Below are 23,540 nucleotides of genomic sequence, written 5' to 3' on the forward strand. Positions count from 1 at the left end.
CTGTTGATCGACCCAGGGAGCAAAACCAAACATCTCCTTGCCTCAGTGCGGAGCTTAATGAAGTGTGGTGCCATCTCTCTCTTGCTCTCTCCTGCTTTCTCTCTCTCCAACTCTCTCTCTCTCTCTCTCTTCTACTCTCCATCCCTCTCTTGGCAAATGTCTCCAAAGCACTTTCTATTAGTCGTTCCTGGCGTGCACTTAAAGGAGATGTTTGAACTGGAGCGGAGCCCGGCGCGTCTCCAGTCCCAGATGAAATACAGAGAGCTGCACTGGAGCCCATCAATGGCAGCACACGAGGAACGTGGAAGGGGCGGGGGGGGGGTGCGAGGTGAGGGGCAGCGATTGTGAATGTTTTGAAACTGGAGAAGCCAGTAGCGTTTGCTGCTACAGTGTCAGAGGAGGGGAGGGGGTTGGGGGGAGGGAAAAGGAAAAATGAGGGGAAAAATGCCCTCCTCCCAGTCTGTCATGCAAACAGCGTACAGATTGTTTTAGCCCGGCTCTGGCGTTTCAACATATTCCCCCTGCCCCTCCCACAGAATGTGTACCACTCCTACCAGTTCCTGAAATGCAAGGGACGCCTTGGCACAAACTGGTCCCTCTGGGTCTCGCTTCCTTTCACTCTCTCTCTCTCCCCCTCTTTCACTCTTTCACTCTACTGCTCTTTCTCTTTCCGTTCGGCAAATTAGATCTCTTTGGCCTGGAGCAGGAGGTGCTTGGCCAATATGAGGGGGTGGCTAGGGGGAGAATGATTCTAGGGAAGAGAGCTTGAGCCAGGAGGGGAATGAGGAGCTGCTACTATATTCCCTAAACACACACACACACACACACACACACACACACACACACACACACACACACACACACACACATGTGCATGTACTCACACACATGCAATTCACACACGCACGCACACACATAAATAAGTCCTCACGCATCCACTTGTGGAGGAGCTGTAGCTGGGGAGCGGAGAGGGGGAGAGAACCGGGGGAGATTTTGGCACTCACGTGGATCCTCCTCACTAATGGGATCCAGGCTTGGCTTCCCTGTACCAGCAAAGCTGTGTGGGGTTGTTTTTTTCCCCCTTACTGTATAGCGCATTCATGTGGATATGCAAGAGGCTTCAGAAGAAATTAATTTACAGTCATGTTGTAACATATGGTTGCTATTATAAAGCCATAAACAATCTCCATGTTAATGGCTGCTGTGCACACCAGTGATAACGGATTGGGGTTTTCAAATTCCTCACAGGTCATCAGTGACCAGTGAGTGCTCTTGAACAGATCAACAGGAGTGATGAAATTCACAACCATCGGGCCATGATCAGACTCGCACGTCCTCACAAACGCCTCGTTGCTCCTGGCCTCACTTTTTCTCCTGACATCCTTAAGATCCTGGACACAGTCTTACCTCGCCAGAGAAATCCTACCAGCCATAAAAATACCCGAACCCGAGCTATAGGGTGTGAAATGTTGCAGTCGTGTCAACTTCCAGCAGGGATGGGACAGATGTCTTCATTCTTTCGTGTGCCATATAAATTATGGCCAAATGAATGCTGGTCAGTACGGACTCTTCAATCCAAAGCACTCTCACCTCTCGGGGGGCTGCGGAGTGACCCAGCACCTCCTGGTAATACTCCACGTTATCAGTCATGAACTCATCCCCCGCATGGAACAGCAGGTAGGACTGTGCGCACGCCAAGGCCTCCTGGAAACGGCTCTCTGTGCAGGAGAGAAAGAGAGGGATTAAGGGGGAAGATTGGAAGGAGGTATATGAGAGAGAGGGAGGGAGGTAAGTCAATGAGGTAGTGAAAGACATAACAGGGGAAAGGGAGATCTGGAGGAAAAAGGCAGATGATGAGACAAAGAGAGAGAGAAAGGGGGATAAAGAAGGGCAGTAAAAGGTGAAGATAAATTGAGAGAGATCCACAAATAGAACCGTGAGAAACAGAACACGATTCAGAATGTCAAAAAGACAGATGATGAGACAACAGAAGGAGGAGGTGAGGGTTCATCATCAACCTTGTAAGGGGCTTACAGAAACCCACTCACTGTCTGTAGACACCCTTTCTGTTACCACTTAGGGGTAAAGGTCAGGGTCATGTTCTCTCTGGGAGGCATAAAACACGGCGGATATATCAGAGTGTCAGTAGGGCTGGAAACACCTTAGACAAATCTGTGAAAGACCTCGGATAAATCAAAGTGTTCAAGTATTGGAAAGCCATCATATACGACATTCCAAGTCCATGACCACAATGGAGCAATCATCAGTGAGGCTGAGATAGTGGAAACTAAAGGGGAGAGAGAGAGAGAGAGAGAGAGAGAGAGAGAGAGAGAGAGAGCAAAACAAAACAGACGGCTCTGGGCAGCTCACTGAACTCACTAACTTCCTGGCCTTCTGTGCTGGTCTAGGAAGAGGTGACCTAGCCCCCTTTACTATCCTGTGTGTGGACTGGTCAGGGATCAGTACTTTCTTCTGTATTCTTTCTTTCTTTCTTATGTATTCTCTCTTCTCTGAATGAATACAAATATAAGAATTAAAGGATAATAGTGGGGAGTGGGGTGTTGCTTGTGGGTGTTCCAGTGAGGTAGGAATTGTAGGGGGTGGGATGGGTACAATGCCATGATGCTAATTGCTTGAAAGCCTGAATAATTTGATTGGAGAAGTTGTGAGGGGTTGTTGCGGGTGTTTGCATACACAAGGGCTTGGGGAGTTTGTTTGGGCATATTCCAAAACACCACAACCAAGGGGGATGTTTGAAGGGGGCGTTTTGGGCTACTTCAGTGATTCAGCACCCAGGGGGTACATTGAGGGAATATTACACCATGGCACATTACTGTGCCTCTACACCCCGAACAATACACACCCCATGAGAACTATGAGCCTTGAAAGCTTCAAATCACTTCCTTCTGGCCTACTGAGAGGAACGTTTATACATTCCCAGTCAATCCTCACTACTTTTCCAGGCCCTTTAACAAAGAGGGGTTCTATGCATTTCGCCCCATAAAAGCCTACATGTTACTGAGACAGGCTGGGTCAGAGAACATTTCCTGTCGAGTTGTTAGAGGCCATGGAGGGAAAGAAGTTGACTGTTCGATTACAGCTGGCACTATGAAACGACAGGGTGGAGAACCTTGACCTCTCCTCTCACTCATATGTATATGTGTACACATGAAATGTGGTCTTGATTACAACAGGGCCTACATTATTGAGAGTGACACAAATAATGGATTATGTCCACATTTATGGATTGACTGAGTATCTACAATATTAGAGTCATTTTTCCCCCTTCAAAATGTTTCATGTTGTCCAGTGTAATTTAATCAACACCCTTTACCTTATTGAGACACATGGCATTCACAGTTGATAGGCATTTATGCTAAAAAAATATCTGTGCATTAGCAACTTACTCATAACGGAGAAGCTATCTGTATATAGATATAGCTATAGCTATATCTGTATATGTATATGTATATGTATATGTATATGTATATATATATGTATGAGGTCAGGCTAGTCTAGAAGACTGAAGACTGTGGGCACACATCAGCAAACTAAATAGAACAGAGAGATCATTCTATTTAACCCATTGACCCATCATGAAGGGAGATCACCCAGTGAGCCAGGACAACCCCTGTATAAGTTAGCCTCTGAGTCAACTCTAAACCACAAATAAAACACACAAAGCATTGGATAAATAAAACATAAAGTAGAATGAAAGAGAGAATGACAGTGTTTACTGCCTGTATAATATTGGAATACTTGTAAAGCACAACAGTTGCTAAACAGTTCAGATCCGATGTGAGGTCACAGGCTGTGTGCGATCAAACAGGATTCACTTTTTGGACAAATAAAAGTTCTTCACTTGGTGTGAGTAGACACATCTGTTGTTGGGGAATGATTGTGATCTGAAGAGCTTATGAAAGCCTAATCGTTATAAATGCTCCTGTGTGCCAGCCAAGTACGCACTGTTCTTCTATCCCCCTTTTTCTTCTTTTATCTAAAGTTCCCAGACAGTGAGAGACTGAGGAAGTAGACAGATAAACAGGTATGCAGTAGTGGAGGGTTTCTGGCAAAGTGCCCTTGAACAAGACATTGAACACAAAATAGGCCCAGCCAGCAAGAAAGAGGCCTTAACATGCTAACTCAAGTTTATGGCACCTGTGGGTAGATATAGGACATTTTAAGAAATATATAGGACATTTTGTATTTAATTGTACAAATTAGGGATGCACCGATACCACTTTTTTACAAACCGATACGAGTACGAGTATTTTTATTTGTGTACTTGCCGATACCGAGTACCGATACCGATACTTCTTAGATTTGGTCTCCATGAAAGTGCAATTCATTTGGAGGCAGATTTTATTTTATCCTCTGCAGATTATGTCAAGCCTATAGTACAAAATTAACAGAAGGCTATCCCAAGCCAAAAATAAACAGAGCTTTCTGGTTTTAACACACAATTCAAACAGACAATATCATCACATTAGACAAAATGCAAATATAACCAGATAAAGGCAATTCAATTTGCTGCATAGTTAACAACACAGTCTGCTTAACAAAAAGTGAACAGAACTATTACTGGATTAGCACAAGAGCACATTTCAGTTACAAAAGGATCAGAAGAATCTCCTGTTCAAGTACACAAACAATCACTTAACCTATGTGGCACAGTCTTTCTCTCTACCTCTCTCTCTTTGTGTGTGCGCGCGCGTTTTTTTCTTTTGCAAGACGTCAGTTAAGATTGGTTGCTTCAGTCTTGCACCACTAGCATCAGTGAACTCTGTGTACTTAGCACTATGGTGCGTCTTCAGATGTTTAATCAAATTGCTTGTATTAAACAGAGTAGCCTACTTTCCTTTCCGCCCCTCGACACCGTAGCAGTGCAGATCTTACACTGTGCCTTAGTCCTGTCATCGTCATTTATCTTAAAATGAGCCCAAATCGCCGTTAAGGCAGCACAACGGAATTGCTAATCGCTAACGAGATGCTAGCAGCTAAATTTAGCGAAACCTGTATACTGAAATACTTTGACACTATGACAAACTTTCCTAACACAGTCAAACATCAAGCAAATGCAACACAAGACAGCAAATAAGCTACTTACTAGTCTGGCAGAGTGGTAGGACAGGTAGGACAATAAATCACATTTTGTGTCAGCATAGCCCGGCCAGTTTGATGCAGTGAAATACTAATGAGTGGTATCGGTGCTTGGTATCGGCAATTCAAAAACGAGTACGAGTATTTTAACGAAGTATTGGCACCGATACCGATACTGGTATCGGTGCATCCCTAGTACAAATTGCTTTCCATTACACCTACTGATTACATCTGCTGACTTTTTTTTTAGCAAAGACCTTTTACTGGCCAATCCCCACTCCTAAAATGTTGTACAGAACATTGCACGTAATTGAACCAAATAAAAAGGTTTTAAGTGATTTTACATCTCATGTCTGGGAAACCAAGGGCATGCTAGTGACTTGCAGTAGCAGCTGAAGCAGCTTACCTTTGAAGAAGGCAAACTGCAGGTAGTCGTAATGCAGGGGCAGATAGTTCTCCATGGGCGAGAGGCGTCCAGGGCGAGTGGCCAGATCCCGCACACACTCGTGCTCGCAGTGCAGGACCTGGGTGTAGTGATCTGAAACACAGATAGGCAAGGAACCAGGTTGTGAGTTTGCTGTGCGCGATTAAGAACTCCGGCGCCTTTCCGCATCCTCCTTGTCCAAAGAACGATGCAAACATTTTGTGATTATCAAGGTGCATTCAACAACGCGCAATCAACAATCAACATATTTCAACTGGCTATGACACAACAAGAGATCTACTCAGACCATGATTAAGCCCCGGACTGTTTGGAAAGCGAAGGCATTCTTTGGTGTGTCAATGTAAATTTGCAGACAGATTACACTTGACATTTTGCAATCATTTACTAAATAATTCTTTCCAAACTTACAAATTACAGCAAATTGAGTACCGTAAAAAGGCTGAGTCTGTTTATGTCGGTGAGGTCATGAAACGTGAATTGAACCGAATCCATGACATTGGACTTTCCCTGAACCCCCTGTGTTCCCTGTGCCAACTGAGCAACTAGAGCCGTTTCAGGTTAAGCGACAAAACGTCTCCTGCCCTTTGCAAACAAACAAATGGCCCCTCAAGGCTGGTCTTTTGATTCTCATTAATGAGATTCTTGTTGGAGTGAATGCTTCAAACAGGCACCCACAGTCCATGCTGACCTCAGCAGGTCACAGTGCTGACGGATCGGCTCTGCCTGCAGACTCGCATGCAGTCATTCCTGCTGAGGGAATCATGGGGAGGAGAAAAATGGGTAGGAAAACGAGGTTCCTCGCTCCGATGAAATCATCCCAGTGAGTGAGTGCTGCGGCATCAGCCCACTTTTGATGTGGTTGTGTGCAGTGCAGCGAGGCACCGGCGACGACTTTCGCAAAGTTGTTTTACAGTCTGGATCAGAGACATGAGGAAGAGGAGGAGGAGGGTCGAAGGGGCTGCAAAGCACATGTTACTGCATTTCCCCCCACTAATGCAAATGCACATAACAAGCGAATGAGTGGAAATCTCAGCTTCTAACACAACCACAGTGAATCCTACTGCAATGGCCTTTGAAGGGGCATTGCGATCAATACAAATCCTATTCCTAAGAGTGGCCTTAAAGCAACGCTATTTAATAATTTGCCACTTTTTAAGGTATGTTTTTATGAGCAACTATTTTTGGTATCATGTCTAAATTAACCGTGATGGTACATGGTCATGTGATGAACAGATAAACACACCTGTCATTCCCACAGGCTGTCTAAGCTTTGCGATATGTGGTTTTGTTGGGTTAGGACACGCTGTGAAATGTAAGAAAAGTCTTCACAGCACAACATTGCCAACAATATTGCCAAAAGAAGCCCGTTAGCATGTAAGCAAGATTTTATTAGTGCCAACTTGGCTGATGGTGGTGTTTGCATGCTTTTTAGATAGGTAGATTTCTAGTTTTAGACCAAGAATTTCATAATGACATAATGCTGCTTTAGAGGGATGATACGACTTCAATGACTCTTATTCTTAAGAGTGGTGTTCAAGGGATGATGATGATCCTAACATGTCTTCACTGAGCGAGCGACCCTCTGTCTCTGAAGGGTGCAACCAGCCTATAGAGATTCTTCACATCAGGTGAATTTCCTCCCTTAAAAGGAGTTGCAAGGTTATATGGTGCATCATGGTTGATGAGTTGGAGTTCATGACGGCACATTAGTGGAAGGCAGTAGTTGAGTGATGTGGGGTGCGTTGGAAAGTTTTGATTAGGTTGAGAAATTCGTTCGTGGGATTCTGACTTTGAAACAGCTGGCCACACTTAGACACACACACACACACGAACACAGCACACGCGCACACATACAGAAGAATTGTGTCAATAACTTTCTTAATTTCTTCCATCGCCTGCTCTGAGATGTTGACAAGTGTTTTCCAGTCCTGCTTCACCAAAGTTCATCTGAAATGCAACACCATGAGTGAAACCTTCCTTCCTTCCTTCCACCAGCATTAATCACACTACACAGAGCTGTCTGTCCCATCTGAGAAAAGAGTTGGCTAAAATGAACTCACTGCTTGATTAGACACATGCTCCATGTTGAAAGGCCCTGTTGCCATTTTGTGATGGTTTTTTTTTATAGCTTAATCCACAAAATCTACTCTGCTTGCAATAGTGGTCTGTATCACACTCCAACAGTGTGAGCTGTCAAATGTCTGATTAAAGAAACCTGGCCGGAAAAAAACACAACATTTTTTTCAAACACCAAATGTTTTATCTAAAAAAATCTTACAACGCTTCCTGTCAAATATTCACAAACATTCCACATTTTGCGGTTGGTCGGCTCTGCTACTGCTGCCTTTGAATTACTACGTCATGGTACAGTTGGAACAAATATTTTGTCAAGTACTATTTTACTGGCTTTTTTCAAAAGTTTGAAAAGCGTATTTGCTTTGAGTAGACTAAAATATTTTTGAAGAGCTAAAATGTATGTTGCTGCACACTCTGCAATTCTTGTTCATAACCCTGGTAATGAAAACTGGTCCTAAGAATGAATGAGGTCTAAAGAGTTGGGGAGAGAACAGGTATACGTATATCTGAGAGAGAAGGTAGACAGTAGAGGGGGTATGGTGAAGTTCAACTGTGAGTTGTGCAGTCATTGTACCGGAACACTGTGTCTGTGTCCTAACAAGAACTCTCTCTTATTTGGCAGGGCTTTGGCCTGCTCTGCTAGGCCTGGCCTGTTTTAGGTGTTACGGTTCTGCAGAAGTCGCTATGTGTCCCACAACAAGCCAAACTAAACCACAACATTAAAGCCAATCAAATGTTAAAAATTACTATCACAACCAGTTACAGTGTTTCCTTGTGTTAGGGGAACTAATAGCTTAGAGTAATATATTGTAATTAGGCTGATTACAAACTGACAAGTAGTGAAAATTGGCAACAAATCCTGACTGATTTAAAACACAAGTTTCCTCCAAGATTCTGAGGTCTGTTAAATCACTTACTGGACCCCATGATTGTGAACAAAACTTTTTTTGTTCCATTGTTTTTTTTTTTGCTCCATTGAAATGTACAGTGAAAATGCTAACTGTCCTTCAACATATCCATGGCGATGAAGTAGTGTCATGTTTTTACTCTGGCCCACAAAGGAGAATCTCATCAGTGCTGTTTATGTGTCATCACAGTGTTACTTAACCCTACGCAGGCCCACTTTTTCCTTCTTTGAGTTTGACTTCAGATGTTTAAGTCAACCATCAACCAGGCCTTTCTGAGGAGTTATTTTGTAGGAGGTGGGTGAAATTCTCCCTGCACATTTTATCCCTCTATAATACCTCATCTGTGAAGGCATCTAGGGTCATGCAGACAGTGACACTGTCTTCAATCAGTGCAGAAAGAGCTATTTTCAGTGATAATTACAACAAAACAGCCAGACACATCACCATTTTGTGCAATTAATCATACTATGGGAATGGGGTAGGCCATTGAGAACCATCTCAGTCAGAGAAACCTGATTATCATACAGAACAGCAAAAGGTTGCCTGATCTATTTACATTTGAAGCCTAGCTTATTTACATTAAAAGCCAAGGAGGTGTCTTAAACAGTATATATGGCTAGAGTTGTAGATGCGTGTTGTTCAGATCTGCACAGCTGAATCCCGAGTATGTTCCACGTGCTTCATTACTGCACTTTACTGGAATAAAGACAGATTGCTGCATCAACCACAAAAGAAACTTCGTTTTTCTTACAAAGACAGATTGCTGCATCAACTTCAAAAGAAACTTCGTTTTTCTTACAAAGACAGATTGCTGCATCAACTTCAAAAGAAACTTCGTTTTTCTTACAAAGACAGATTGCTGCATCAACCTCAAAAGAAACTTCGTTTTTTCTTACAAACACAGATTGCTGCATCAAACACAAAGAAACTTCCTTTTTCTTACAATAGAGACCATTTCAACAATGTAAAAGCGACCATTTCAATTGGTATTGAAATCTAGTATCTAAAAAAGAATATCGTTTTGAAAAAATGGCATATGTATTCACTCACCCAAGCTTGTAACCAACATTCCAACATTTACCCAATATCAAAACGTTTATGTTCAGGCTAACAGAGAGTAAACACACTCCACCAGGGCTATCCTCCGGCGTCTCACCTGAGATGAGCTCATAGAGGCTGTAGCGGTACAGCACGTGGTCCTGCTCCACGAACCTCTGCGGCCCCTCGCACAGTGCTCTGCACTCCAGGTCCGCCTTGAAGTACTGGGTCAGAGCCTCCTCGAAGAACGTGATGGCCTCCCCGTACTGGTCTTGCTCGTACAGCTTCACCCCTTCCGCAAAGGCTTTCTGTAAACACAACAGGATGTTGGGAACATTTCGAGGTGTGACCTGTCCATTGCATGGGCCTCCACCCTTCTGCATCTGCTGTTACTGTAAATAGTGCTGTGTTTGAAATGAGGAAGTGTTTAGCAGAGGGAATGTAATCAGTCAGACAAGCTTTGGCCTACACTGATAGCAATTTGAGTGAAACCTGCACTTTGTTCACTGTGATTTGTATAGTATGGTAGAGCTGCTTTGTAGTGCATTACTGTAAATCACTATTGCTGTATTGCATTATGGGAAATTGTACATAAATAAAATGGTATCTTACTGTAGAACAAAGTACTGTGTATCCCACAATTGCGTTGTGGAAAAATACAACCTATTATTGTGAAAAGCTTGCAGGTATTTACAAAGTGCCTTGGGACAATGTCCATTTTAATGGTGCTATATAAACAAATATAATACATAAACAAATATATAATCATCAAGTGCCTTGTATTATTAATTACCTTATATGAGGACATTTTAATGACTCATGATTTTGTCCATAATATGGAATTTGAATCACAAGTAACCTGTTTAGCCTTTTGTTTTGTGAATGAATACCTGATGTGGACGGGCTTCTCTGTCCATGAAATGCTTCGAGTCCACCCCTTTCATGTTCTTATACTGCTCCAGGTTTCGGCCCATCTCCACATGCTCCGGGTTGGCCTGGAAGTATGTGTGTGCTGCAGTAGCGGCCTTGTCCAGCTCCTTCAACTGGAGAGAAAGAGAAAGAGAGAGAAAGAGAAAGAAAAAGAGAAAGAGAACGTGATGTAAACCCATTACCTTGACAAGGACCTTCATTACAGTCAAGCAATGAGCACAGAAGTCTCACTAACACACATAATTGCGGAACAGGGCACTTTCCCAGGGTGTCCTCCATTACAGAGACCATCCACAACATGTGCCCTTGGAACAACACAACATGGATATTCTATACGTCCGCTGCGATTAGATGAGAAAGGGAATGTAAGAACTGAAGATTATCTCCTCTTTCTCCAGAGGGGCTGCGGCTGTTTGGGAAAATCCTATTCCTCCCCCCCCCCCCCCCCCCCCCCCCCCAGATCCAGGCCCCAACCTCCCAGCATGCTGGACCCCCGCACTCCAGCTGCGAGCAGCAGGTTCCGGTTCTTCCTTGCTGAATAGCGGCCTGACTCTTAAGACCTTGGCCCGATACTGCAACAACACAAACACATTCCTCCCGCTGTCTCCTGACTAAACCAGTTCTGGATATGCGTTGGCTAAAGAAATCCACATTACTCTGATTTATCCTATCTATATGGCATTCTACTGCAAAGCAAGGTGGGGGGGCGACGACTTAGAGATCAGGTATTTGCAGTACAAGTCACAGACATATATAGATCTATCTATCTATATATGTCTATGGTACAAGTACTGTGATGCTAGTCGAGCACAATGCCGCTAGCTCAGTATGCTAATTATAGCTTTCTTCTCACCCATAGGGGGCCTTGGGAGAAAAGAGTCCTGGTCCTGCCCCCTCACAGGAACAGTGACCCTAAAACTGCCAATCACACGACAGGGTGAAGGAGGAGGTCAGCTCGTGCTGCCGATGGCTTTTTAGAAACAAGGCCATTAAGCTCTGGGAGAGAACACAGAGGTCACTCATAAACACAGGGGGGGAGAGGAAGTGCTTTACCATGACTCAGTGCAGTAAAGGAGAAAAGGCACAGTGATGGTAAAGAAGAACCTCTGACATGACAAACATGACATGGCAAAGTTTTTAAAAAGCTGGTAAATTAGCTTAACTGTTGTTGATGATCAAGTCATTCATTTGATCATCTGTTCTTTCTTGTGTGACTAACGAAAGCAATAGCGACCTATACTAATGAATCCCCATGCACATCACAAGAGGCCGTCTGCACGGTACTGTACACGCCATGGTGTTGAGCCTGATAGACTTCGCCATTGAAAGCAAAAAGGGGAAAACCATATATTTTTCTAGTTTGGCTACTGAAAGACATTCTGAGGGTCAATACCTTTAGAATAAACAGTAAACCTGCAGATGGGTTATTTCTGGCTTGCATGATGACCTCCAACATAAACATCTGCTTATCTTGACCTCAGTAAATATTTCGTCTCACAACATAACACTCACGTCAACACAGAGATGGAAAAGTGCATAAACTGCATATGAGGAACAAACAGCTGAACCTGACAGCAGCATGTGGTTGCCTTCCTCTCTGGGCCGTTTATGTCAGGGGCCTTGATTTGTGTGAAACTGAACAAAAACAGTTTGCCTTCACATGATGAATCCCATTTGGAATGATGTTTGTACACGTTGGCTGCAGACGCAAAGGACAAATTAATCTGAGTATCATTATCTAGCTTAAGCACAGGAGGGAAACTGCAAAGGTAGTCTTATTGAAGATTCATGATGTTTATTTTCCAGGGTGTAACCACTCATTGTTATCACGTAGAAGGTCTTACATATATGAAGCTCTTTTGGGTTATTTATTTGAGGGGGTTGTGCAGGCACTTCAGTGATTTGAATGCACCTAGCACAGAAGAAAAGATGATATCGCAAGACATTTAGAGATGATCACAAAAACAAATCTCCCAACTTTCTGAATCTAGACTGAAGACTAGACTAAATACCATGAGATACATTGTAACCTCCCTCCAGGAACAGTTTAATTTGTATATTGCAACACTCTCCTAACCTTTGATGTACTGTATCTCTGAAGTCAGAGTGGTGCTCTAAAGGTCACCCTTTTAACAGATAGAAGTTGAGTCCTTGACGAGACTCTTGTGTTTTTCCCCAGCTGTCATTTAGCTACTGATGAATCACTGCCCCTCCCTTGGCTGGGGGGCACTGAAACCAACACACTCACCCCTCCCAACTCTACACCCTCTACACCCACACAGTCACTTTTTGCCCCTTCTGTTTTTCTGTGATACGGCCAAGTTTTGGCTCTTTTATCTCCAGTAGAGAGAAGCAAGGGATGAAAAACTGAGGGGGACATGCTTGGTTACCCCTGAAAGGCCAAAGAGCAAGCTGGCGGCGACTGCATTCCTGCACAGGCCGCCTCTCTCTCTCTGTCTCTCTCACTCCCTCTCTGTCTCTCTCACTCTCTCTGTATCTCACTCTCTCTCTGTCTCTCTCACTCCCTCTCTCTGTCTGTCTCTCTCACTCTCTGTCTCTCTCACTCCCTCTCTCTCTCTCTCGCTCTCCACTGCCACTGAACTAAAAGGCTAGGTTGGAGGTGGATTGGGTGTGGGGGTGTGGGAGTGCAGGGGGTTGGGGGTGTATTGTGGGCTGGGGTGTGGGGGACTGGACATTTTTGTGTCCCATCCAAATGCTGACCTCTTCAGTTTTCTTCCCCGAAACGCGTCAAATTCCGGGAACCACAGCCAAAGGCTAGAGTGGCGTCTCGGAGAGAAAGAGAGTAATAGAAAGAGACACAGAGAGAAAGACATAAAAAGAGCGGAGAGAGAGAGAGAGACAGACTTTGCTGGGGCTGGAACACCTGGGTGAGGCATCTCCTGCCCACTCCACCTGCTCCTCCATGGCATCCCGTGTTCGTAACCACAGAGGACTGACAGACAGCCCACTGTGGAGAAGAGCCTATGCAGGCCATGCAACACAAGACCAGACAAACCTGGCACGGCAAGGCAGACTGTACGAACAATACGAACAGACTTCACCGTCCCAGATTAGCATGGCAGCGCATTGCAACCGACGTTCACTCATCTGGTGTCACTCACAGCATTTAGCTCGTTTAGCTCCAGCTTGAACGAATAAAAACAACATAGCCACACTCCCCTCGTAGCTGATTGTGTTAGAAAAAGGATTCTCTCGAGTAATAAAAGAGACATTCGACTTTGATATATTGATCTTGGAGACACTTTTGTATGCACAGTGACACATTTTCCCGTGATGATGGATTTACAGCCCAGTCCCACTGCGCTGACCTCATGAAGTCAACAGAGTCCATCCTTCTGTGGCGGACGAGAGTGGAGGAACACCACTCACTCACTCACTTACATGCACCCGTGCAAGACACACCATTAATTACAGAGATTAATCAGATTTTAATGAGGGTTAATGATGGATCCTTAAGCAAATGTTTAAGAGCTTAAAACTACCAACATATCAAATCTTCTATACTATAAGCACTTTGGGCTTCCTCTGGTCTCAATTTGGATGGCGTCAAATTAACATTACTGTATTTCAGCAGTCTACACTAAGAGCAGCTGTGTTAGGTTACTAAGGTTACACAAAACAGAGTGACTTCATCAACAGATTCAAAGGACATGTAAGGACATCAGGGGTCCTGTACTTCTATAGCTAAACATAATCAAGATTTCTTTTTAATGAATTCTTGGAAGGAAATGCAGGCAGTGTGTGAAATTAGATTTTTGGGCCAATCAACTTTTTAATCAACTCATTATCTGAGTGCAATTTGATATAATGACAATATTTAACTGTGTGTCTCTAAATAATTAACACACATCCACATAGTGCAGCATAATTCTTAGATGGTAACACACTGATTTTAAGGGCTATTCATTATTATACAGAAGAGAAACCCAGGTATACGCTGTAATAATAAGACAGCAGTAATATTATTTGTGAGAACACACTCCCTCTTCTGTTATGCTACTTGCACAATCGATTCATATAACTTTTAAATATTTCTGTAAAGGCCTCCAGGCATGGACACTCATCACAGCCAAGCTCATGAGAGCCGGCAACATTTAGAATGTTTTCCCTCCCCTTGGCAAGTCTACAGTGAGCACCTGTAACCTCCCTCGTGAGGCGAGCCGTGCCAGTCTCACCACAGAGAGACCTGTGTCAGGCAGCCCAGTGGCTCTTGAAGCAAAAATAACAAACCTTTGATGTGGTGCTTGGTCTGAGCCAAGTCAAAGCCCCACCATTTGCATCTCAAGAACGTTATGGGTGCTGCGCATGAAAATGCTTGATCCGTAGAGGAAAATCTTAAAAAGGTGCCCACATGGCTACACTCTGTGCATGGAGGTCTGCCTATAGCTCCTGAAGCCTGCCCAAATGGACTTACTACCGCTGATTCATAGCTTTCATCCACCTGCCAAACTTGACCAGGCTGATTTACATCTCGACTAGTGGGTGAATTCAGATAAGTTAAAGAAGGTGTAACAGTTGAAGTCTAGCCTTGCTCTTTGCTGGTTTTAAGTCCTATACTTACTACACAAAGTACAACTTTAGAAGGACACATTAATATGGAAAAAGACCTTCTGCTGATTCAATATACCCTCAGAGTTCAATATCCCTCAGCATTACAACCGCATGAGATCATAGGTGAGGACATTCAAGGTATTGCCAGCTGAGGAAGGAAGGGCCGACTGTACAAGCTAGAAGCCTGGGGCTCTGACAACAAGGCTCAGACTGAGGGCAACAGGGTGCAGAACTAACACACTGCTCCCCTGTGGCTGTAGGAAATGTCTTCGCTGCCCTTTTTAAGAGGATTTAACAAGCGTTTGTTGACGGTAATATTAACTCACCTTCACTGTCTTGCAGTGAAGACAGACTGACAGGCACGTTTATCCCCACACAGCACACAGGGTGGCGAGGCCAAAGCCACTGACAGGATATTAAAGCCATGTGCAGGTGTCTGTCTCAGAAGGGCACTGGGTGAGGGAGACACCTTTGAGACTGATAATGAATGTCAGAGAGATCATCCACAGCAGACACTCAGACATTCCTACAAACAGTACTCAGAGACCACGCCGTCGCTCAACTGCAAGCGTATGGTGCTGGCAATGACGGCAGATTTGCCAGCCTCCGGGTAAGATTTGGCATGAGATAGACTGACATTTCCAGGAGATTAGAGTCCTTTCACAGGTGTCTGGGGGCCTAGTTATCATGTTACTTATCCTCTACCGTAGACGATAACCATTGGCTACTGCCTTTGTTTTGGCATGGGATTTATTGGAGTGGTGTGAGAGAAGTTCAGTGTCAAGAGTTGGCAGCCCAGCAACAGCATAATATGGTCAGTTCTCAGTGAGTAGAACACTAAGATAAGCTAATGTTTTTTTTTTTTTAACAAAGCAACTCACAATTTAGACAAAACATCTGTGTCAAAACCTGAGACTCAGTTTAGTCTACGGGCTAAATGGTTTAGGCATCCCAGACAAAAGTAGAAGACCATCTGGAGTGGCTACTCTTGAATGATGGAGTGGGCGTAATGAGGTGAATTAGCACGCTCAGTGTACGGGTGCTGCCATCATGGTGATACTATTTACCTAGGGAGCCAGGCGTTTTCCACCTGTGTGTAAGCTCAAAGAGGGTGGGGTGGGGGGTCGAGCAACACCTGAACTTTGAGTGGCAACTCCACTCAAAGGGACTGAACACAAGTTCAGGTACTGTGCATTGTATGTTATTTTTGGGGTTGCTACTGGTAAAATATGATGATGCACAGTGATTACGAAATCTTCCACAGCATTAGTGAGATCTCAACAAAGTGAAAAACATGAATGGCCTTCCCACAGCATCGTGCTGATTTCTTTGTCAAGCCAGGTGAGTCAGACCAAAAGTTGACCTTGCGGTGATGTGGTTCCAAAACATAGCTGTTTCACCTCTTAACAGCTGCTTCACATTTCTTGGTTTGCAATAGCATATTCTAAACACCTTTAAGCTCTTTTCATCGGAGCTGCTTCCCAGTGAACATACATCTGTGAGATTGCAGCAGGCCAGCTACTTACAGAGCATTGACTCAAAGCAGACACTTCACATCAGCTAGCAGAAGCTGTCAAAGTGTGATAGCAAGAATTATATCATATTTGGGGATTGCTACACATCTGTGTTTACAAAGCCTAATCATAACTCATAATCTTGTTTGCACACAAACAACAAAATAAAGCTGCTTAGACAGAATAATCTCTGTTCACACAGTTAGAATACAAACTGACCTTGGGCTCTTCTGCATGCAGTCCTCAGATAGTTTGTTATGATGCATAGGAAAACCAGAGAGTTTGAGATGCTTTTGCACAACAGCTTTAATATTGTTGGCTTAACCCTGACATTATAAACACTACACTTGCACTGTCACACTGCTGGCCACACTAACACTTTCACTGTCTCTAGTACAATATTTAGCTTATGAGCTTTATTTATGGCGAAGGCATCTGTAACTAAAACAAGTGGTGCGCCACGTCGGCTCCCATCCACGGCAGGAGAGAGATGCTCTTCAGACCCCTGAGCAAAAACAGACTAAACTGCTGTAAAAGGCCACAGCTGTTAAGATAAACAAGCATGGAAACGCTGCCCACACATTCCTGTTAATTGCCACTTTCAGGGAGAGATTTGCTAAATCAATTTAAATCGAGACTGTCGAAACGGAGAGGGTGGCCTTCATAAAAGCCTGTGTTACCTCAAGGAGGGCTACGTGACACATAGCTTGTTCTTCACATTAGCGCTCATTTAAACTATGGCTCCTGCCTTGGTCGTGATGTCTGGCTTTCATTCCCTGTGAGCTTGAGTGGGCTGTGTGGACTACAAGACATACATACTCCATGTCCTCTTAGAGAAAGCGCCTCAAGCCTCATTTCGAATGTTTACTTGAGCCAAAGTATAATTTGGTTTATGGTGGGCGTAAAATTTGGGCTTTTCCCCCTACTGCTGTTACACCATCAGTTCTGGCATTAGGATAACGGTGATGTGCTCACCTACCCAGCTCTCTGTTCACATCTGCCATCTCAATACAACTAAGAATGCCAAATCAACATTTGGTGAAGCTTTACAGAGTCAATGAAATCGGGTAAGAAGGATACGCATCAGGATTTCCTCATTCAAACTAATTTGTCATAATGGATTAGCGATTAAACTGTTTAGACAGCTTCATAAAAACATGTTGAGTTCATTGAGATAATAAATACAAAAATAATTTCAACAAATACACTGAGCCAAGTATGTTCACAGAAGGGGGACTGCTGTATCTTTTCACAAATATTCTTACTGTGTAAATCACAGTCTAAAAGGCTATTTGGCAACATCTAAAAGTCACTTCATTGATCATTGATCTCACTTAAAGTTTAAGTTTGTTTGTGCAGCTCTGCTGCAGAATGCTGAGCTCTGAAAACATCCACACGTGCACATACAATCATGCTCACAGATAAACAACTGACAAGATAGTGTATCCCTCTAGTAACACAGTGCCTCCACAGATACAGCACAATCTTTTCTCAGTTCTACACAATTTTAAAACTCTTCCCTCTCTAATTTAGCCTTTCTAGTTGCCTCTCGAAACTCACTACATTGCCATCCACACACATTTCCTTCAGTCAATCCAGACTGCTGTACGGACCACAATACCTGCCAAATGTTGTTTTGAGTTTTCAGCGAGCAGATAACCCTGTGAAAACATTCTCCCTCATCCTTCCCATTCAGGGACAGTGCATGTCAAACTAGTCATCACCTCCATGGAGCTCAGCTGGCACCTATGTCAGCTGTCACTTACAGTATATGTCCTCAGTTGTCAGGCACAACAGGGCCTTCTTTCAGCCTCACAAGCCCCTCACCTAGGCTAACAGATATACACACTTAAAACATTATGAGTGCTACTAGACACATACATATTTACACACATGCTTATATGCAAGTACTGTCGCAGCCCAGCTCTCAGCAAGACGCAACAAGGGAATTACAAAAAGCACGTCCTTTATTAACTCTATAAATCACCAACTTAGGCACTTAAACATTACAACAAAGGTATTCAGATGCACAGAAAATGGGGTAAACCCTCCGGCTTGCACCCAGTGCAACCGGCACATTCCCCTCTGTCTCTCTCTCTCGTCAGCCCTTCTTACTGACTGTTTTAAAGTCTTTGTCTGACTAGTTGGCACTGATCAGCAACTAGTCAGACAATCTACACCTGTGTGTCCAATTAGGGAATGGCCCGACCTGCCTAGTCCCCAGAACACCTCCCCAGGGTCCTAAAGCCTGCCCTGTATAGTCCTAGTAAGGGAAATCAGCCATGTTTAAACTAAGTGGGAGCCCAAGAGCAGCTTGGGTTACCACAGTACATATATCATACATTCATGGTACATGCATGCACATAATCACATAGGCGCGCGCACACACACACACACACACACACACACACACACACACACACACACACACACACACACACACACACACACACACACACACACACACACACACACACACACACACACACACACACACACACACACACACACACACACACACACACACAGCTATGTATTCCCCACAGCAAGTTACCCAAGAAAGGCTGTGAACAGCTGCAGAGTACAGACAGCAGGGTGAGGTCATCATTCAGTGTGTCTATGTCACTATAACTGGCCTCTCTCCCCATGGCCTGATGACAGCGCGGCACACTGAGGCCCTTTGCCGTGCCATTCGCACCACACCCTCTCACCGCGCGTGTTGATCCAATAAGGTAATGTCTGCAGAATGCTTTTGGAGGCGGCACACACACCTATAGACACAGACCCCGCTTTCATAGCTGTCTATAGGCCGCAAACACACCAGACTGCATGGGGTGCAAAGCCAAAACAACCCTGGAATAATCTTGCCACTGTACACCGATTGAACTGACAGGCGTTCTTGGATGAATGGGGCACTCTGTGTGGGACCGTGAGGTGTGGGACGGGCACAGGGGAACTGCTGGGGGGTCTATCAGTCAGGGGATTCCCACTAGCCTTTGATCTCCACCGGCTACCCTTCCTCCAGCCCTTTTCCTTTCCAGGGATGGCGTGAGGAAGTCTCTCCATGGCGAGGCACGGCTGAACACCCTGTCAGATCTTGGAAATCTAGAAGGAGCTACTTGGGGGTAAAAAGGTGGATCGCAGTGGGGAAAGGACACAGTTGGGAATGAAACATCTTCTCACCACAGTGCCCCCCCCCCCCCAAAAAAAGGAGAAAAAATTATACGAGGCATGTTTCCTCTGTGGAGACACACGCTGAGTTCAAAAAGCATACTTTAAACACGCTCCTGTCAAAAAGGCTACCACTTCGCAGTGCTACTTTCCTTCCCCCAGTGGCCTCTGAAAACATGGCCCTGTGTGCACCCTCTCACACCCCCACGTCTCTTTTCAAAACACCTGTGGTTTCCACTCATATAAAAGGAACCTTTCTGCTAGGTGCTGTAAAAAAAAAAAAAATCAACTATATTAGTAATCTGCTTCAGACATGTGCCCCCCACCCCTCCCACCAGAAAACATACTCACTACAGGTGTTTCACTGTGAGGCTCCTTGACAACACGTGAGAAAGAGAGAGGAAGAGAGAGACAGAAACAGAAACAGAGAGAGAAGAGAGACATCCCCCCTTCACATTCCTCCACACACTCAGACACGCAGCTGAGTCACACACACACACACACACACACACACACACACACACACACACACACACACACACACACACACACACACACACACACACACACACACACACACAGACACAGACACAGACACACACACACACAGTCACTGCCCCCACAACCCGGATCTGCCCCCAAATTTAAAGGGTTCTTCTTTGAAAAATAACCTCCTTGGAGGAGCTAAATTTCTCAGTTTACATAAAAACTAAGGGCACTGTTTATCAGCACAAGGCAGCCTTGGCCTTGACATTAGCTTTGTGAGGCAATTAAAGGGCAATTAATAAACCTTTCCAGTGGTTCAAAAGTATGGAGCTCTTCACTGGGATTGTAGGCTAGGCTGGACATGATCTGATTTTTACCATTGTGCCCTTGAAACGAAGGGGGCGGATATAACAGGCGTGGGTTCACGGTCCTATTCAAGTGTTAAACAGCTAGTGGGCCTGCACTCTGTTCACGCACACAACAGAGCCTTTTAAACTCTCCGTGAGGGCAGCGCTGTCTCTCCGTCCACACAATGATGCCATTCAGGTCGTTGCCCGCCCTGGAGGTTCATGGCCTACTGTACTGCACAGAAAAGCGCCTGTTTCCGTGTCTTAATCTATTGATATGCAGAGCTCACCATTAATGCAAACCATCTGAAAAAATTGCATCTGGCCTGACATCTCCGTCCAAATCCTTTCCCATGGAGAGGCGCTGACACAGAGCTTTATGGCAGATTAAGATGAACAATGTCTTGGCATTGCAGGGCCAGCGAAGCAGCCTTGGTATTAAGCAATCAGCAATTTTCAGCAAAGAAAACTGAATTCCTGTTGTAAGATTAGATGTATTTTTTAAGTGTTAGATGTCCATGATTTAAAAGTTGATCTCTGATGACTAAGCCTCAAGGCCATTAGTCACGGCGTGCGGATCCTTCTCTCTTGCCTCAAATGGCAAAGGTTAGTGAAGGCTTCATCACTGTGTAATCAATCAGAAAAATTCCTTCAAATTCTTTTCTCAATTATTGATGGCTCAGATGCATTGATGGCTCTTATCCACTGCTTTCTTTCTAAGCTACTGTTCCTAGTGAAAGAGAAATGGGGGCTACAAAAACAAAATAGACAAATGACCTACATTGTTATGACTTTTATATTCTCCCACATACTGTAACAATTACCCTCTAACTCACTTTAAGTTAGGCACACTCATTCTTCAGGAAAGGTCTGTTCACTTTTGGTGTCAGCCACCACTTTTTCAAATCTGTGTAAAAATAATAACGATTTGTATTTCTTGTAATTCTCTGTAATTCTATATAGTTTCTAAATGTGCCTCTTAGGTTGAAATACAATTTACAGACACGTACCAAATTAACAGGCCATACTCCACAATCTGACAATGTGTTTACCAGGACACTAATCCTGAGCATACCATGCAGTTATGTGTGTCAGAAGGGAATTTTACTAATTCTGGGACAACTATTAAGTAAAGGCAATTGGATGTCTGAGATGCGAGACCTCCGAGGACCAACTAAGGAAACAAGGCTGTTATTTTTACCTGGCTAAACTCTGTCCTTTGCGTAAGGCAGGACTGCATACTTGAGCAGTAAATATAAAAAGAGAGTGATGGCCAGTTCTGAAACTGAGGCATAGAAGTCATAGAAGTTTGAGAAACTTTATGGGGACAGAATATGGTGAAAAAGTTGGAGAGAGAATGAGATATATTTGGAGAGAAAGAGAAAGACTTGGGGGCAGGAGAGAGAGAGACAGAGGCAGAGAGAGAGAGAGAGAGAGGCAGAGGAGAGGCAGAGAGAGAGAGAGAGAGAGAGAGAGGCAGAGGTAGAGGCAGAGAGAGAGAGGCAGAGAGAGAGAGAGAGAGTCGGGGAGAGGGTGGTAGGGCTGTTATTTTTGGATGTGCGGAGCGCAGAGATTTTGACAGTAGCCTGGCAGGCAGGCTGCTTCTTTGGCTCTAGCTACAAGTGGGATCCCATGATGAGGCCCCGTGGAGGAGCACTCCGGCCTGGGGAGCAGCGCCAGGAGACCTCCCCCCTGCTGATGGAAACATGGATCACACGGATATGCTAGAGGTTAATCACAAATAAATGACAAGATAAGGAGGAAAACTCATTTGCCTGGGATTTGTGGGTAAATCCCATAGCTCATGACTCAGCATAACCCTACATTACACAGTATGTTTTATAAAACAGTTGGCTCTAATTTATATTAAGTGTCCCAATGTGCCTAATATTGAATTGGTAAATGCAATGCACTTATATTAGTACATGGCCTTTCAAGCTGCACTTGGGGTTAAGGTAAGGTTTAGGTTGAGGGTGAGGATGAGGGTTATGGTTGATGTTGGTGAACATGTAACCAAATGTTTATACATGAGAAGTACATAGGATTAATTATGACTTAAGTCTACATGTCAATCTAAAAAACCTAGTGCAAGCCAACACAAGAATACATTCCCTTAGCGGAAACAGAGAGGGAAATGTTGCAAGTTTATCAGCCACATGCAGAGCAGCCCGTTGCTCCGATCCTTTTGAAGTCACTCCTCAGGAATCTCTGGCACCTACGCTGACATAAGCCATCAGCGCAGACCGCTAATCCTATTTCATGGCACTGGAGTTAAGCATGGCAAAGATCGCATCTCATCTTGGACTACGTCCTCTTTGATTTCCTGTTGAATTATGGATATAAACTCACTTGCTGCACACGCTGGGCTGAACTGACAGGACTTGGTCTTGTGAGGTAAACTGTGGGGCACTCACTGAAAACCTCCAACACAAATACTAAAACAACCTGTGTGTCGGGGTGACAATGACTACCATTGAACAGACTGCTGTAAAATCCAACCGCGGCACAACAACAGCAATCCCTCTCTGACAGAGCAAAGGGGTCTTCATTACAGCGTTACCTAAACTAATTGAGCGCATTCATCATGAAGCCAAAGGAGCCATAAAGAGGACTGACTGTCATAAAATGCAGGAATGTGCCAGACAAATATCTACTATAACTCTTGGAAACACAGAGCAGGAAAGAAAGGGAGAGAGAAGAGAAAGGTGTGTACTCATATGTGTCTCTTGGATAGAGCACTCATATACCTCGCAAGCTCAATTCCCTCAGGGGCTGCAGTGGTAATGTCAGGGAAAGCCAAGAGTTATGGCGTACCTTCGTTTCATCATTTAGATAGATAGATAGATAGATGGATGGATACCTTATTTTTACCCCGAGGGAAATGTAGGACATTTAACCTCCATACAAACGATTCTGTTGCTCAGCAAGCTAATTTAATCACCCGTAGAGAGAT

General features: G+C 44.3%; 1 protein-coding gene across 2 annotated transcripts in view; it reads right to left on the minus strand.

Moving 5' to 3' along the window:
* The window catches only part of p3h2 (prolyl 3-hydroxylase 2), a 58,650-nt gene that overhangs the window by 10,014 nt on the left and 25,096 nt on the right, over nucleotides 1-23,540 (minus strand). For both annotated transcript variants that reach the window (XM_031575444.2, XM_031575443.2), the window contains exons 2-5: nucleotides 10,458-10,610; nucleotides 9,686-9,875; nucleotides 5,507-5,638; nucleotides 1,591-1,718 (exon numbers count right to left, since the gene is read on the minus strand). In XM_031575444.2, the coding sequence (XP_031431304.1) occupies nucleotides 1,591-1,718; nucleotides 5,507-5,638; nucleotides 9,686-9,875; nucleotides 10,458-10,610 (603 nt within the window). The remainder of the gene's footprint in view (nucleotides 1-1,590; nucleotides 1,719-5,506; nucleotides 5,639-9,685; nucleotides 9,876-10,457; nucleotides 10,611-23,540) is intronic.

Source organism: Clupea harengus, chromosome 10 (assembly GCF_900700415.2).
Source record: "Clupea harengus chromosome 10, Ch_v2.0.2, whole genome shotgun sequence".
NCBI classification, from domain to species: domain Eukaryota; kingdom Metazoa; phylum Chordata; class Actinopteri; order Clupeiformes; family Clupeidae; genus Clupea; species Clupea harengus.